This window comes from Sciurus carolinensis, chromosome 2, assembly GCF_902686445.1.
Source record: "Sciurus carolinensis chromosome 2, mSciCar1.2, whole genome shotgun sequence".
Lineage (NCBI taxonomy): Eukaryota > Metazoa > Chordata > Mammalia > Rodentia > Sciuridae > Sciurus > Sciurus carolinensis.
The window spans coordinates 83,596,535-83,614,007 of NC_062214.1; the positions used below are offsets into that span (position 1 = coordinate 83,596,535).

The window sequence follows — 17,473 nt, forward strand, 5'->3', positions numbered from 1 at the left end:
AATAAAATTATAACAAAGTTAATACACAATTTCATAATGTTCCACAGAAAAGCAGCAGGACTGTGGATCTGAGAAGTTTGTAAACCACAGGTAATTGTATATGATAAAATTCAAAACATATGAGATAAAACAAATCTAATTAAAACCTCACAAACACAAAAATGCCTTAATTGCAGGGAAACTTTCTGGGTAAAGCTCTGGGTTTCTGTAGAGGAATCTTCCCAAGCCTGGAGGGGATGTTGAGTGGATTTTCCCCTTTCCCCAACCTGTCCTTGGCTCCCTTGGAGGTGAGGGAACTGGAGGTCTGTGAAAGCCAGGTGTGAACAACAATGCATCATCCTTCACAGAGGCCAGGACTGTTGCAAGTACTACACACACTGGTGGACAGCGGCCTTCTCTACCTTTCAAATAGTCCTGGGCTCAAGCAGTATTGCTTCTTTTCAGACCTGGACATGGTTAGGGATAGAGGCAGGATAAGGACTGTTTTCCTCAATTAGTTCCAGGTGGAGAATAGATGACTGTGATTCTGGACTGAGAATTCAAAAACTGAGTTTAACCTTCTTGTCCTTCCTCTCCTGGTAATTTTCCATTCAGGCTGGGTGTGACCGTGACTTAGTTTGTGGTGAGGATGTGGCCATCCATTGGGGAGGAGCCTACTTGCTTCTGTCTTTCATTCTGGCTGGGGAGAGGGAGAAGAATCTGGTGCTGAGTCATGACTGGGTTACATACCAGTTTCTCACAGGAGGATTATGGTTGGAGGTTCGGGGATGTTTCAACTTCTGGTACCAGTTTTGGCGGACGTGGAGAAGAAGTTTCATGTGTCACACAATGCTGCTAGAGCCCTCTGTCCCCAGGAATAAGAGACTTCAGTTCATCTGAAGGGACATTAGACTCCCTAGAGCACAGGACTTTCCACAAATTGAGTTTCAGACCACCCCACTTCCCCAAGATGGGGCCAGAGCTGCCACCTGTTAAATTAAAAGCATTGCCTTGACTTTTGAGGAGGACTCAAAGTCTCCTTAATCCTAGCTGTCCTTGGGATAAATAGGTCAGGTAGCTAGCTGGCAGACTGCACACAGGATATACACATGGGTGGAGAGTGTCCAGGGAAAAAGAACTGCAGCAGGAGAATGTAAGGAGGGTGGGGAACCTGATGCCTTCCCTGGTTTTCCAAATCTCAATTGTTGTCCGTCCCTCCCTGCCCCCCCCCCCAATCTTATTATGCATCCTGTGTGTCAGGATCTTTTAGTCTCTGCCTTCTCCTCAGGCAAAGAGTGACAAAGTATACCCAGGCATATTGCTTTTAGGGGATAGGGTCTACTTACACTTCCACGTACAACTTCGTACACTTCTGGCTACACTTGTAGGGACAAAGGAGAGCCCAGGATGAGATCCAAGGGAGCGATTTGGTAGGTAGGTAGGTTTAGATTGCCATACATGTGCTCTCACTTTTTCCAGTAAGCCCTAACAGTTCTGGGCTTCAGAAAGATTGCTGGAGGTCATTAGGCTGACAGCCTCATTAGTTGAGACAGTACTCCATTAGACTGAATAAGGACTCCACACTTCTCCCTGCTTCCAGTGCTTAAGTATTTTACAGGATCCTTAGAAAACGGATTAAAAAACAAAACAAACAAACAAAAAAACCTTGCCAGGTGCAGTAGTGCATGCCTGTTATCACAGCAGTTCTGGAGGCAGGAGGATTGCAAGTTCAAAGCCGCCTTCAGCAATTTAGCAAGGTCCTAAGCAACTTAGCAAGACCCTGTCTCAAGATTAAAAAAATAAAAAGGGCTGCAGGTGTGGATCAGTGGTTAAGCTGCCCTGGGATCAGTTCTCGGTACCAAACAAAACAAAAACTGGCAGTATTAATTTATTCTTCCTTCTTGGAATGGCCCTCCTATGCCCATCTCTATCCTAACCCATGTTCCTTGTGTAGCTCCGATGTTTCCTCCATAAAGCCTCTCTCTCCCACACAGACAGCCTGTTTTTTTCTTTATCTCCAACAACAAAAAGCCAATTTTTTCTTTCTTCCAGGGTTTGTCTGGGAAACTTCTGATATACCACACTCATATGCCTGAAAAGATTTTAGGATTCTGAGGAGAGCATGAAATAAATTTAAAAGTTCACCTGTTCTGGCTCTAGTAAAGGTAGATAAAAGTCCATAGTAATACATATTTCTGCTTTAAACCTGACATACAAGGCTTGTGGGCTGTCCTGGTTATCTGTTGTCCTGGGAGAAATAACTCTGCTATATCAGGCAGAGGCCAAGATGTCACATAATCAGTGAAAAAGCCTGTAATCTTATCCTCTTCACCAGGGCCAAAGTTTGTCTTTGGGCTTGGGACTGGGTCCAGTATGGTTTGCAGACACACCTATCCCTCAACCCCAAAGACTCCCTCCCTTTAGAGAGTTAAACCATTAGATTCTCAGGTTCTGTGGTCAACAATACAAACCAAACAGCAATCTACACCCCTAGTCCAGTGAAACTAAGAGCTCCCTCTCCCATTCTGACCAGATCAGTGAACACAGTGGAAGGGCTTGTTCTGGGGTGAAGAGCTTATGTCCTTCAGCAACTTTGTTCTCTATAGCACTAGGATTGTTACTGGTGAAGAGTCAGAAGGCTGGCCAAGAGAAGGACAAGCTAGAATTCAGAATGACTGTTCTAGCACTGGTCATCAGGACATTTGTCCAAGACTAGTCAATTCCCAGAGAAAGGTTGAATTCATTCACATTATATCATCTCATCAGATCCCACTCAATGAAGCAGGAATTGCCCTCAACTTGCTTTTAAGGAACTGGATTCCTAAGGTAAGTTATAGGACATGGTCATAGGACTAGTGAGTGGAATTAGAACAAAGATATACTGTGCTGCTTCTCAGCAAAAAGGAAGACAATTACCTTAAAGACTATGTGACATTTTCATTGTACATTTAATGTGAGCAAGGATATGCTGGATTAGTCTTCCAGATTCTTATGGAAAGCATTTTTATAACTGTCAGATGATCAAAATCTGCAACTGAAGGGCAATAGTTTGTCATCAGATTAATGCATATACACTTCAATCATGGGAATAAAACCAATCTCTTTGGACTGGGAAGGATCTGAGTCTCCTCAAGAGCAGGGATTTATTCCCTTGCAACTTTATGTCTTCTCATCACCTTAATTACCAAGCATTTACTTCCTACCTACTAGTAAGGGGACCAGAAAAGGTTTACAAAGAAAAAGGCTTTATATCGTTACAAACAAATTTACTTGTAGGCTGTCACTTTCTCCTCCCAGCTTATCTAAGAGGAAGTGCAATGAAGGCCTGTGATTCAGTGCAGGCAAGGGTGTCTGCCTGAGTAGGTCACACCCATTGGGATGATTTTCCAGGAAAGGGGAAAAAAGAACCTAAGAGAACAGATTCCACATTGTGAATCAGGCAACACTGTATCTGCTCTCAAAACTTGGCTGAGTAGAGTCAAGAATGAAAGCTGTTTAACTGATAATTGCCATCACTGGTTGTTGAGACCATGACTGGGAAATTCCAAAATGCCTTGTAGAAAAATGTAAGAAGAGCTTCAACAATATTGACTTAAGTACGACTGGGTTGAAAACGACTGCTGACTCCTGCAAAGATTATTGGCTCTAATGTCCTGACAATGTTTCCTGATAGTCAGTTCTGCACTAATATCAACACCTTTGATTAGCTTTCTACTTTTGTTCTGCAGGGTTCCCAACCCTTCTAAAATATTCACAAGGTCCCAACCTGTGATTGCGTTCCAATCTAGACACACTCCCCTTATCTTAGTTCTCCCTACCCCCAGTTTGTGCCTGAGCTCCTCCGAAGGCGGCCCAGATCTCAAACCATCCTCGACTCTTAACTCTCCTTAACTTGCCCATTCAGCTCAGAAGGGCACCCAAAGTGGTGGGAAGTCCTAGGGCGGGGTCGGAGGAACACTGCCTAGGGACCTATAAATCTGGGCACCGCCCGGGCAGGCCAGGACAGCTGGGGCGGCCTGGGCCCAGCGCCAAGAGAAGAACCCCAGTCCATTCGCCCAAGTCCGCGGCAACAGGTGGCCTTGGCGCCTGGGGGTCTGGAAGGGAGGTATCCGCGGATCCGAGGGCGGGTCCTGCAGTTTCACCACTTCCCCATTGGCCACCGCAGTCTGTCAACTCGACTTTTTTTATCACGTATCCTTCCGCTACTGAATGTAGTCCTCCCCAAATGGAGAACCTGCCCGTTCCGCCTCCCCCGCTTTCCTTCTGAAGGTGCCTACGGCCGGCGAGGACGCCGCGGGGCGGGGCACAGTCAGCCGGGAGCTGGGATTGGGTGAGGGGCGGGGCTGCGGAGGGATTGCATCTCCGCAGCAGGGTTAACCTTGAGGCGAAGGCAGTGGATTCCCGCATAGGAGCTGCGCGTCAGTAGACTTCAGACTTCTCTGCTTTTGCAGCGCAGCGGGAGCCGGAGCACGCCGGAGGTGAGCGGGGCGAGAGGCTAGGCCGACGGTCCCCACCTGGGGCCCATCCGCCTGGCAAGTGCGGAATATCGGCCTTCCAGCCCACTCAGGTCACTCAGACTGGGGACGACGCAGCATTCTGGGGATCCGGTCGGGATTGGGAGAGAGGAGAAAGGCTACTCGTGCCCAAGGCCTGCTTTTCAAACCCCCCGCTCCCGCTGCTTCCAAAGTCAGACGGGTTCAGCAGTCTTTCCCCCCACCCACTCATTTTGGTCCCATCATCATCATCGTCATCATCTCTCTCTAAATCTGGTTCCATCTTCGCCTCTTGTTTTTTCATAATTGGTTCCATCCTTGACTCTTTCCCTCCCGCTCGGCTCCTAAATTCGTCTACGTTCCCTCTCCCTTAATCTTAGTTCTTTCATCCACAGCCTCCACGTCCCCCGCATTCGGATGCTTTCCTTATAACGTCTCCTTGAAACAAGTCCTTGGGTTCTTTTCCCTGTCCATCCTCCATTCAGGTTCGTCGGCCCTTCCCGCGCCCGAGTCCCCTCCTCATGTCTGCCCCTCCCCCCCTCCATTCTAGTCACGTCGGCTTCTCTGCATCCCTCTTACTCTTTCACGCTGCCTGGGTCCCCGCCCCTCCTCCTCTGTTCAGGTCACGTCCCCGCCCCTCGTTTCTAGTCACGTCCGCTGGCTTCCGTCCCCCCGCCCCGCCTTGCATTGAAGTCCCGTCCCGCTTCTCCATCATTGCTGGAGTCCCAGGCCCCAGTTCTGGGCGGACACTGGGCCAGCGTCCAACGTGCAGTAGTCTGCACTGAGACCGGTGAGGATGCAATACAACCCGAGGGGATGCAGCAACTGCTCTGGGCGCCGCTAGCGGGTTATGTAATGTTGGTCTGCCCAGCTGCAGGAGGGAAGGAACGAGGGCTGCTCTTGTGGCGAGTCCCTGTTTTGTGCAACTGGGGATTTCTCCGGCGGCCTGTGAATCCCATGATCTCGGTCCTGGCCCTACAGGGTGGCCACTGCACTGCGCACCCTGCGAAGACTCACGCACTCCATCCGGTGGCAGCGAGGCTGCACGTAGCGGCTGGTGTCCGGATCCGCCCCATGTCTCAGGCAGCATTGACTTCCTTCAGCTATGTTTCACTTTTCTTACCACATGCGCCCTGATGGTAGAAAGCGAAGGCCTCGGCGTGGGTTTGGGGAATGTTATGGGGAGGGTAGGTAATCTAGTCACTCCAAACAGGTATGGGTCAAGGACTGTTGCAGGGAGCGGGTTGGAGACCAGGAAGACTAGAAGGTTCATAACCCACAAAGATTACAGTCTAGGGAAACAAAATTTTGTCTCTGATCAGTGCTATAACAAAGATCTGAGTTTCTTATTGGGAGAGGCAGAATCTCACAACTACCTAAAAGTTGGCATGCACCACACTAGGTTTGAAGAAGCAGAAAAGCATCTTCTACTCTGAAAGCTATTTTAAAATGCAATCGTAGAGACATGTCTTGACTGCTTAAACCCAGGGTATCTATCCTGTTATTTATTCTAAAGTGAACCTGATAGTATAGACCCAGGTCTGGTGGACAGACACATTCTGTAGTTGAAACAGTAATTGGAGTCAGGTGCAACTCATTAATTTACTGAGGTGACTGATGGAAGAATTCAGCCTCTGGGCCTTTTTCCTGTTTGAAAACTGGGAGTAACATTTTCCTCAAGAATGCTGAAAGCACATCCCTCCAAGAATGTGGAGTTAAGTGTCTAATCTCTGATGAGGTGTCCAGAAGAAATGATTGCATGCATATATTATTTTGGACACTGTGCATAATTAGTTAATTTGCAATTGAGCTTGAGGATCTAAACTTGTCATTATCTCCCAGCTATCCCCACACACATACAGTTGACCTCCCGCCCCCACCCCATACTGGGGATTGAACCCAGGGCGAGGCAAGCACTCCTCCAACTGAGCTATATCCCCAGACTCCTTTATTTTTAAGTGGTACTGAGGATCAAACCCACCTTGGGGTAGGCAAGCACTCTACACTGAGCTACAACCCCAGCTCCATACAGTTAATCTTTGGGAGTTAGGCTCTTTGAATACCAAATAGCTCCTGGAAACCATTCTCCTGAGGGATCTTGGTAGAATGTTTACAAAGTAACTAATAATATTACTTTGCAACTCACTTGGAATAGGAGTTCTTTGATCTCCTGAGAAAGGAGACCTTTAGATAAAGAAAGGAATGGGGTTCAGCCTATGTTGTTGGACTATAAGGGTAGAATCAAACTTGTACCGTAGGAAGACTAAAATCTTCCATTCAGGTCCCTAATTGCTCCAAATAGTTTCTAGGACTTGCTCAGCTTGCTGGTTAGCGTGATGTTAGGATGGGAGGCAGGGGAAATTCCCCCCCTGTTGGCACAACTGAGGGTGTTAGGATGGGAGGCAGGGAAACCCCCCCCCCTTGTTGGCACAACTGAGGGTGTGGCCACTTCCCAGGGTACTGAGGAGGCCCTACGTCAAGACCCCTGGGGCAGCATTGTTAGCAAATAATTTGCCCTCTGGTGGCCAGAGGATGCTGTTGGTAATGCATTAGGGCTGTTCTGTGGGGAAGGGTAATGTAACTCATCACCACATCTGTGGGGGAGAGGATGCTGTGTGGGCAAGATGACTCAACCTTTCAAATTATCTGCTTTTGAGAGAATTCTCTACCTTGAGTAAGTGGGGAAACTGCATTGTGGTTTTTGCAGGCTTAAGAAGTCCCCTCTCCCCTTTCAGTGAGTCAAATAATGAAATAGCATGCATTTCCCCAATTAAAAATGTCTCACTAAAATGCAAAATGGTTGGTCCAGGTGTCAGCAGGTTCTCTGGACTGCCCTAAGAGATTAGGTGAATGATCATTGGGCCCTGTGCCCAGGTCATGCAGTCTGAGTCTCTTCTGTGTTGGGCCAAGCAGCTTCCCGTGGAACATGAATGACAAATAATTTCTGTGAACTCATTTCTGAATTATTGTACTTGGCCAAAATATATGGGTATTAGTCTTATGTCTAGTACAGCTGCTTTCATTAGAAGCGTTACATTAGAAATGAATAATTTTAGTGTCAAATTCATAGTTTTACAAATAGCATTAAGAACTGCATCTCTGGTGTCTTAGCACATTTGATAGTTGACTTCAAACAGTAGCTTACAGAATTTGCTTGTCTACCTTCAATATTGTGACATTAAGGTGGGGTCACAGGAAAAACCATTTTATTTCTTAAAACTATTTCTTAATGTTGAGGCAGCAAAATAAATGAGGAAATGGCTTTGAGCAGGAAGGTAGGAAATAAAAAAACAGCTCTTGCAGCTTTTATAAGTTATAAACTAACATTACTTGCATTTTACTTTGCTTCAGCTTTATAAAAGCAAGTCAGGATATGTTATCTTGGCCAAAACTAAAACAGATCAGGTTAGAGGAAAATGACTCATTTGACAATAACCTCAATATCTGAATCACTCCAAACACTCAGTCAAATCCTAGTTAACTGGTATGCCACAAGAATGAGTCACCCCTGTGAGCAGTTTTATTGCAACCTTGTTGAGGGTTTTTGTGAGTTTTATTTGATTAAAAACTTAAAGGACATTGAGTTGTCATTTTTCATCAATTGTGGTACAGATAGAAATAAAACTAAATGATAGAATGCATTAAGATCATTCTTAATACCATATTAGTTTCTGCAATACCCATTTTTCACTAATAGACTGAATAATTGAGTAGTCTGAGTACTTGGGTCTCTTAAAGGAGCTGTTTGGGAGAGGTTGAGCTGGGGTGGGTGGTGGTGTGCAGCCTCTGCTGGCTCTTACTGCCTGCTAGTGTGCTCAGCTCAGAGGTGGGGGCCCTGGTAGGGCCACAAAGCAGTGCCATGAGACCACGCCCCTGCAGTGGTTTGTGCTGGTCTGCACGTAGGAGGGAGAGCTGGACTGCAATACCTCTGGTGGCCTCTGAGACTCTCCCCACTTTTGTCCATAGGCAAAACTCCTGGGAAGCTCTAAGCCTCTCTTTCCTGACAGCCAGGGATAGTGTTTGGAATACAGCCTAGGGCCCTGGGACTCTGGTTGGGAGATGCGTCAACCAGCAGCTATACTGGGGCAGTAAGGTTGCTGGTTATAGCTTTTCAGAGCATGGACCAGCTTGGCTGAACTCTGCTGGATGAATTCTGCAGTCAGAAAAATTTCTCTGAAGGGAGTCCTAACCCTTCCAAACATCTTTAATTGACTCACAGTTCATATTTCTTAAACTTTAAACAATTTTTAAACTCTGGCAATGACTGCAAGAAGATTTGCCTCAGCAGTCAGTCACAGCACTTAAAGTGCAAAGTGTGCCATACCCATTTTGGAGGAGCCCAGGAGTTTTGATGAAGAAGTAGAGAAGCAGAGACTTTAATTTTGAAACTATCCTGCTATCCTCCTTTGGTAATTAACATTAGACAGCAGACTAACAAATATCACTTATCAGATGGGCAAACATTTTTAAAGTCTGACAATATCAAGTATTGGCAAACATGTGGGAAGGCAGGAACTCACGGTACTGGTTGGTTGGTAGAAAGTTGATATATAACAGACAGTATGTAGTGCAATCAGCAGTATTTAGCAAAATAGAAATTAACATGTCCCATAACCCAAGAATTCCATTTCTGGGATATATAGAAGCTCACACATGTACAGGAGACATACTATTAATAGGGGAAAATTGGTTTTATGTGGGGGGTGGTTAGCTACCAGTAAGGGAATACATAAATAAATGACCTATTTGTACAATAAACTAGTATAGTAGTTCACATGAACTAGCTAAAGCCATATCACGACTGGATAGACCTTAAATGTGGTGCTGAGTGAGAAAATTTATTCAGTGATATGCACAGCATACACTTAGGGCATTCAAAATGGTCAACAATCCCATAGGGTTTGGTATATGGATAAACGGTACATAGACTTAAATGAGCTAGAAATATAAGAATTTATGATTGTGGTTTGGGTGCCAAAATTGACAATAAGGAGTGGGGAATGGTAAGTGGAGAAGGTTGGAGGAAACGGGGGGGGGGTGAATTATATAAAATTATTTTTATAAAGTATAATTTGCTATTAATGGTCAGTTCTGGGTGGTAGAAATACAGATGTTAGGGTTTTTTTCTTCTAATTCAAAAAATTAATTTAAAAATTCAAAAGTAAAACAATACATGCAAACCTATGAAAGCTGCTGTAGGGAGACTCTGATACTATGGCAGTGCTCTTGGACAGCTGTCACTGCTTTTCCTCCCTAGTCCTGTACCCGACCCCAACTATGGTACAGGGAATCCCCTTTAAAAGCTGAACCTCAGTTTACTCAGGTCATTACCCATCCTGGTTGTGCCTGACTTTAGAGGTCCCTAAATCGAGGACCCAGTGTCCTGGCAGCTTCCAGAGTTTGGAAATCTTGCCCAGAAGCACTACCCCATTGCTTAAACTTACTGAGAAGGCACCATGTGCCAACACAGCAAAAGCTTCTCCCACATTTCCTCCTTGAGACTGAAACTGGTTCTCTGCTCTGAGCATCTGGGATACAAACCAGGAAATCCTTAGCATCTGAGGGCATCAAGGGTTCTCTAACTCAGGACTTCCTGCCTGAAAACTGAGAGGTCTTTCACTTAGCATGAGTTTTTTTTTTTTTTTTTTGTTTTGTTTTGTTTTGTTTTGTTTTGTTTTGTTTTTACCCTATTCCACACTGCAGTTCCAAATAGGGCCTTATGCTGATAAGGTTCATGTCACTTAGTTCTAGTTCAGAAGAACAAAAGCACATTGTGTCCCCCCACCCAACAAGAGAATTTTTGTTGACTCTACAGATGGGCTCATTTTTTGTTTAGCCTGGTAACACTGGACATTGCCTTCTGTTACAGGGCCTGCTTGAGGTAAAGTATAGACTTCAGACTCAGATCTCTTAGCTAAAGAAGATTTTTTTGTCTGTACCCCACCCCCATATACAAATGCGCTGCTGCCGTTATTCTTGTGTTTAGGATGAACACGTTTTGCTCCAGACCTTACTAGGTTCCCATGGCTAGCTTATCACTGAATTTGTGTTTCTATAGTCCACTTAGGGCCAGTCTTGGAAGCTCTTCTTCCCTTTTCCATCTTGAGAAAAGAGCTGCTAGAGAGGCTGACCCGAATGCCAGCATATGGTGGTATAGACCTTTCTGATGGATGCTGGAGTTCTGAAGAGTTCAGAATTAAATGCCCTTCATGTTAGCTTGGAAACTGTGAGGAGCAAATGGATATCAGAACAAGGAACTCACTCTTGGACCTCCCAGCAATATTTGAGGAAGAAAGTGAGCATGAAGTGCCATCATTATTGGTTTAGTCTGTGTGATGAGGTTGGTATCAAAGCATAATTGGTACAGAGAACCCTGCTGATTAAAGATTGGCTGAAACAGATGCATACTCACAGGCCAAGTTAGTTTATTAGGGCAGAATGATTTGAACCTTTGTGAAATATAGAATTGGTGGAGTGAAGCATGAATTTTTCCCAGCATGAACTGACAATAGTGCTGGCTCTAAGAAGCAGAGCGTTTGATATTTTTTATATGATTCCACCCTCCTCTGGTTTTTGAGAATGGTCAAAGAATTGTGTCTGGCACAAAGGAAATTAAATAAAGTGCCGGGACCCAACTGAGATGAGATGAGATGGGAAAGGGTAGAATTGGGCACCTGAGGTTGAGCCATGCTGTGCCTGCTACCACCTGTCAGCCCAGACTAAGGCCTCGGATTATGTCTTGTTTCTCACAGAGGAGAAATGGCTCTGCGGAAGATCCTACTACAGGGGCTCAGGCTCAAGAGTAAGGCTTCTCCTGTACCTGGGCATGGTGTTTGCTGCTATCAGTGGACACGCCAGGCTTCCACTCCTGACTGGAGGTTGGCTCTGCATGTCTGTGCCTCCTGAGGAGGAGGATGCAGTAGTGAGTCAGGCTGGCATGGGTGGGGCCACATGTCCTGGCAGGCACTGTCCAGGCAGCTGGGCACACAGAAGGGAAACATTTCCCAGAAGTACACCCTAAGAAGTCAGGCTGCTTTCTGGGCCCAGGGGAGATCCCAGAAGATGTTTTATGGACAACTTTAGGTGAGAAGTGGAAGGGATGGGCAGCTTGTGTTGGGGAGCATAAGAATTTTTGGAGGAGGGCCTCAAGCAAGCTCTTCTTGACTACTGGTGTGTAAATCCACTGAAATTCCAAACACATTTTCATTTGTCATTTTTGTACTAAATAGCAAAAAAGTAGAGCCTGTAGACTTCAGATTTAAATTTGAGGTGGTGAAATAGGGTCTGTTTGAGGCCAATATGTAGTTGCTGATGGCATTTCCTGGTCCTGGAGACAACCTTGCTGTACCAGAACATCCTTGTCACAAAGGTTTTACTGTGAAGCTTGGGAGTAACTAAACAGGAAAAGTAATTTGCTGGATTTGGGCATGGAACTAACAGACTTTTGGCATGGAATTGTCTTTTGGACTTATTAAACTTTTTTTTTTCCCCCTCAGTGGATCAAGGTTGACCTTCCTAAGTCATTGAAAGTCGTTTGCAATGCATCTGTGGTCTAGGACCCAAGGCACATCATCTTGCCTCTGTCACATTTAAGCAGAGTGTTTTTGAAGGGTAGAGCAGCAGTTAATACCTGGCACTTCATATTTCATTCAACTCCAACAGTTTACAGGATGCTTGTACCTGTAAATTTTCAAAAAAAGCATACTTGTAATTTTTCTTTTTAAAATATTTCATGTTAGAAATTTTATTAATAAGGAAAAGAAAAAAAATTTGCTGTAGTTCTGCCACTTGGATAATATACTGTTAAAAAATTTGGTATATATGTCCTCTAGACCTTTCATGCATGTTTAACTTGGTATTCCTTTCCCAAACTGGGGGACCAAGTTCCTCCATAGAATAGGTGGGGTGTTAGTAAATCACAGGCTAAAGAAACTTCAGGGGAAGGCAATCTTTGGGTGTTGGGAGTATAGCACCACAGGGGAGCCAGTGAGAACCCCCACTCTTAACTTGTGAATTTTCTTTTAACAGTTCTTGGTATTTTCTTGGGATGCTTCTGTAGTTTTCTCTGTATCATAGTTAAACCTTTAGGAGCAGCTTCTACTCAGACACCTGATTATTAAGGTAACTTTTCCTTTACTACTAAGAGCTTTAGTTACACTCAGCTTTTACCTTAATCCTTGTACAGTTCTCCAGGGCAAACCTTATTCAGCTCTGAGCGATGTATGCAAGTGGGGCCAAGAAGCGGCCAAGGTGCTGAGCCAAAAAAAGAGCATTATATCACCGGAAACCCAAGCCCAGGGAACCAGAGGTATGACCTGATAATGCAGTGGCTCCAAGCTAACCTTTGAAGGAAGACCCAAGTTCTCAGGTCTTGAGAAGAGCCAGTTGATGGTTTTTCAGAAGAATGGAATTAGTGACTCTATCGCACTCGTCCAGATCTTGTGTTCTTCACAGTACAGTCTTGACTGGAAGACATTCTCTGGTGGAGGCCACAGCAAAGCCTTTGTGTTCTGGTTGGCCTAATGTGCCAACTCAGTAACATTCCCTTAACAGCCAGACTTACCTACGCCCAACTGGGAACCCTGAGGGTTTTTGAGCCATGCCTCAACCATGAGTGTAGGTAAAGGAGTTCCTCAGACTTAAATTAGACAGAAGGTCATTTAGCAGACACTGAACTGCCTCCAAGTACTAGGTGCTGGAAGAACCAAAACCAGTTAGTCCTGGAGGAGAGGACTGACTTTCATTTTGGTACCTAGAATTACTTGAAATCAACAGTATATTTGCCACCAGGAATAGTTGGCCAGTATCTTAGTCTCCCTTTAAGAGTCTTCAATTCTGAACTGAGCATGGTGACTCACACCTGTAATCCCAGCCACTTGGGAGACTGAGGCAGAAGGATCACAAGTATGAGATAAACCTCAGAAATTTGGTGAAACTGTCTCAAAATAGAAAAAAGAAGTGTAGAAGTAGCTCAGTGGTAGAGTGCCACTGGGTTCAGTCCCCAGTACCACACCAAATAAAGGGTAAAATTTAAAATTCAGTTCTGTAGTTAAGGGCTTGTAGCCATCAGTTTTCCATAGCCGGTAGACTGTTTGCTCACAGTCTACAAAGCTCCTTGGAGATGGCAGAGGTGATTTAGATGCATGCTGTTCTGGAGCCACCCAGAAAAGCTGCAAAGTCAGGGATGGAGTAAGGGTCCTTAATTTGAGGACCTGAGATTTGGAGAGCGGTGGAGCCAGGGCTAAGCTTGGGCCAGAGCCTTTTTTAGAAGGAATAGCCCTTGGTCTGAGGACTTTGATGAGAACGATGTCCGGTTTCTGGTTCACATCCTTCCCTGATAGTTCTTCAAATGCTGCCCAAAAGCTTCTCCTGGGTCTTTGTTCTCTAATCAGCTAACCAAACACTGGAAGCTTCAGAATTCTTCGGACTCTAATCAGCTAACTCACTGGCTCAGTGAGTTTAGTTGTAGGTCAGTAATAAAGTAAAACAAAGGTCAGGGCAATTGTAGGAATTGTGACCTGGGCTGGTTAATTACCTGGAACAGATGGTCCTGTTGTTGAGAGGTAGCGCACTTGTCAGACTTAGAAATCCCTAAGATGGAACACTAAAAATTAGTTGGGAAAACATAATTTCCTTGTATTAGAACTGTTTTGTTAATGTAGTTATAATAATTTGACATTACTTTGTGTGTGTGTTACTAGGGATTGAACCCAGGGCCTCACACGTGCCAGGCAAGTGCTCTGCCACTTAGCTATGCCTCCAACCCAGTTTTAGTGACTTTTCCTATTTCTTTATTTTTTGGTACCAGGGACTTAACCACTTTATCAGGGGCACTTAACCACTGAGCCACATCCCCAGCCCTTTTTTTATTTTTGAGACGGGATCTTGCTAAATTATTGAGGCTGACCTCAAACTTGCAGTCCTCCTGCCTCCTGCATTGGGATTACAGGCATGCACCACTGTGCCCAGCTTGTAGTGATTTTAAAACCGTACCAGTACCATTGTGATTATCCTTGATTGTGTGTAAATTGCTTTGCATGTCTTAAACTTCTCTCACCAAAACTTAGGGTGGGGTGTGTCTGTGTGTGTTTCTTTAGAATCCTGGATTGAAAGATTTTGCATTCAGAGTTGTGTGTATGTATGAGAGACAGACAGACAGACAGTGTTTCTGAGACAGTAGGGCCCATGGAAAGAACATTCATCCTTAAGTCAGACAACTCTGAAACTCTGGGTCCTGGATTTGAAATCTTAGTAGGCTGCCTGCCAGTTTTATGACCTAGATGAGGCATCCGATCTCTCTGAGCCTTGTTTCTTCATCTGTAAAATGGAGACATGAAGAATAAAACAAAATAATGTCACATAGAACTTTGCTTCCTATTGATGGATTACATTTTGTTACCTATTCTCTTGTAGGAGTTGAAGAATAAACTTAGGTGGTGCTTTGGAATAGTGAAAGCCGCTAGGATTCTGGAACTAAGACTTACTGGGCAGTGGTTGTTTCCACAACCAGGGAATCACTTGGGTTTGGGTGAGGACTGTAAAGAGGCCATGTGGGTGCTCCACACCAAAACAGATGTTTGTAGCATTGAGACAGCTTGTCATACAAAGATCTAGACTTACTAAGGAACTAAGGTATGAAGTACAAACAAGTTATTTGTATCACTGGAAGATTGGTTACTACTTCCTTTTTGTGGAAGCTTCTTCAGTATGTGTAAAATGGTGTTATTTATAGGGTTGGTGGGAGAGCTGTCAAAAGTAAATATAAGCCAAGTATAAAAGAGACTTGCTTGCTCTGAGTCTTCGGGAAGGACATGGATTTGGTAGGAGATTTGAATTTGTTCATTAAGATTCTCACAGTTGCTCACAGTTGTGGGAACCCTTTGCCCAATTTGAAAAAAAATGCCCATATAACCAGAGCTTGTCTGACCTCCTTGTGGCTTGTGCACAGAGCGTGCTTATTGAGTTAATCTGTAAGCAGGAGACAGCCTCCTGTGCCAAGTGGCATATTAACCACGTCTCAATCTAATTGCTCTCTATTTAATTCCCTTGGACCCAGGACCTCAGAAGCCATGCCGAAGCCCCATAGTGAAGCCGGGACTGCCTTCATTCAGACTCAGCAGCTGCATGCAGCCATGGCTGACACGTTCCTGGAGCACATGTGCCGCCTGGACATTGACTCTCCTCCCATCACCGCCCGGAACACGGGCATCATTTGTACCATTGGTACGTGGGCTTGCCCCTCCCCGAAACACAGGCTTTATGTGATAGTGGCTAGTTCTCTCCTGAAGAGATTAAATCAATGTCATAGCAAGTAGGTGCTCAGTAAGATGTGACAGGTTTTTGTTTTTTTTTTTTCCTCCAATTTTTTTAGTTGTTGATGGGCCTTTATTTTATTGATTTATTTTTTTATTTATAAGACATGCTGAGAGTTGAACCCAGTGCCTCACAAACGCTAGGCAAACACTCAACCACTGAGCTACAACTCCAGCCTTCTATAGAGGTTCTTATGGGATCTGGGGTCAAAAGAAGCTGCAATAAAGAATTGGAATCCTTTATATTTTCTGCTATAGGCAAAATGTAGAGGGTGTCCTTTCTTTTATAACTTTTTTACATGATACCATTATTTTATTTTTGTGTGGTGCTGAGGATCGAACTCAGGGCTTCACATGTGTTAGGCAAGCGCTGTACCACTGAGCTACAACCCCAGCCCAAGGGTGTCCTTTCTTAGCCAATCTTTATAGGAACATCTCAGAGACCTGGGAACATCATTTTGACATGCTCTGTGCTACCATCATACTGTGGTTGGACATCCGACTGAGCTTCAGGACAAAGAGAGGCTGGCCAAGTCTTCCCTAGGTTTTTCTTATTAGCTAGGAGCCTGAAGAATCTGAAGGAAATGGGAGGAGTGTCCTCCAAAGTCAAGAAAGTAGGCTAGCACAGTAGTAGTCTTTTTTGTACTTTTGAAAGACTTTTGTGCTGTCTGGGGAAGGAAACATTTAGAGGGGGAAAAAAAATAAAAGATCAAGACTTTTTAAAACTTAAGCAAACTTACTGTATTTTCCTACTTGAATATCATTTTTCCTACTGTGACTTTAAATTTTTTTTCTGATAGGCCCAGCTTCCCGATCAGTGGAGATGTTGAAGGAGATGATTAAGTCTGGAATGAATGTGGCTCGTCTTAACTTCTCTCACGGGACTCATGAGGTGAGGCTTAGCTGGATAGTGTGGTTCCGGGACAGCTTGTAGGAAGCAGGGAGGGAATGCCACATTTGTTTAGCTACAGTGGGCCAGGCATGTATGAGTCTGAGTTTTACTGTGAATGAGACATTGTCTTTACTTGCCCATCCCTACTCTCCTCCTTCCTGCCTTCTACCTCCACTGGCCAAGTCTCCTTAAGCAGAGAAGACCTGCTTTGTCACTGACCATAATTCTCCCATGCACCTGGGCTACCAGTAGCACTCTCAAAGGAAGGCATGGAAGGGTGCTGTTGGAATGAATCTCCTCTCCTGTGCTGAGCTGTGGTGTTTGGCTGTAGCACTCCATACTCCTGCCTCAGGGTTTTTGCAAGGCTCTTATTGTTGTGTTGAACCAGAAGATCCTCTAACAGGTTAATTCTGGCCTCCTTGAGACCCAGGATAACCAGACAGTCCAGGAGAAGTGTTTCCACTGTTGCAAGTTAGGAGCAAACTCTCAAGCACTGACACTGTTTGGTTGTGCTACCATACTCCACTAGCACTATATATCCAGCTACCCTCTTCCAGGGGTTCTGGAGTATTAGAGTAATCAGTGGGTACTCCTCAAGAGCCTGGTGGGAATGTGTTTGACCTGGAACTTTACCCAGGACCAGGTGGCAGCTGTTGGGAGGGCTCTGTTCTCAAGTTTGGAAGAAACACATTCTGAGCAGTGGGGGGTGGGAAGGGTGTGGTGGGATGGGCTGCTCCCTGAGGGATTGTGCCTTTAAAAAAAACCTTCAGACTTGACCATGAGGATTTCCCATAGAC

At 44.9% G+C, this 17,473-nt stretch overlaps 1 protein-coding gene across 3 annotated transcripts in view; it reads left to right on the plus strand.

Moving 5' to 3' along the window:
* The first annotated feature begins 4,300 nt into the window (after positions 1–4,300).
* Pkm (pyruvate kinase M1/2) overlaps positions 4,301–17,473 on the plus strand; it is a 28,176-nt gene continuing 15,003 nt past the window's right edge. Inside the window, exons 1-3 of one of the 3 annotated variants that reach the window (XM_047539775.1) lie at positions 4,301–4,457; positions 15,529–15,695; positions 16,585–16,676. In XM_047539775.1, the coding sequence (XP_047395731.1) occupies positions 15,542–15,695; positions 16,585–16,676 (246 nt within the window). In that variant the 5' untranslated portion in view covers positions 4,301–4,457; positions 15,529–15,541. Of the gene's footprint in view, positions 4,458–12,657; positions 12,781–15,528; positions 15,696–16,584; positions 16,677–17,473 lie in introns of those variants that run through there. The other 2 variants (XM_047539774.1, XM_047539773.1) reach the window with 2 other exon arrangements.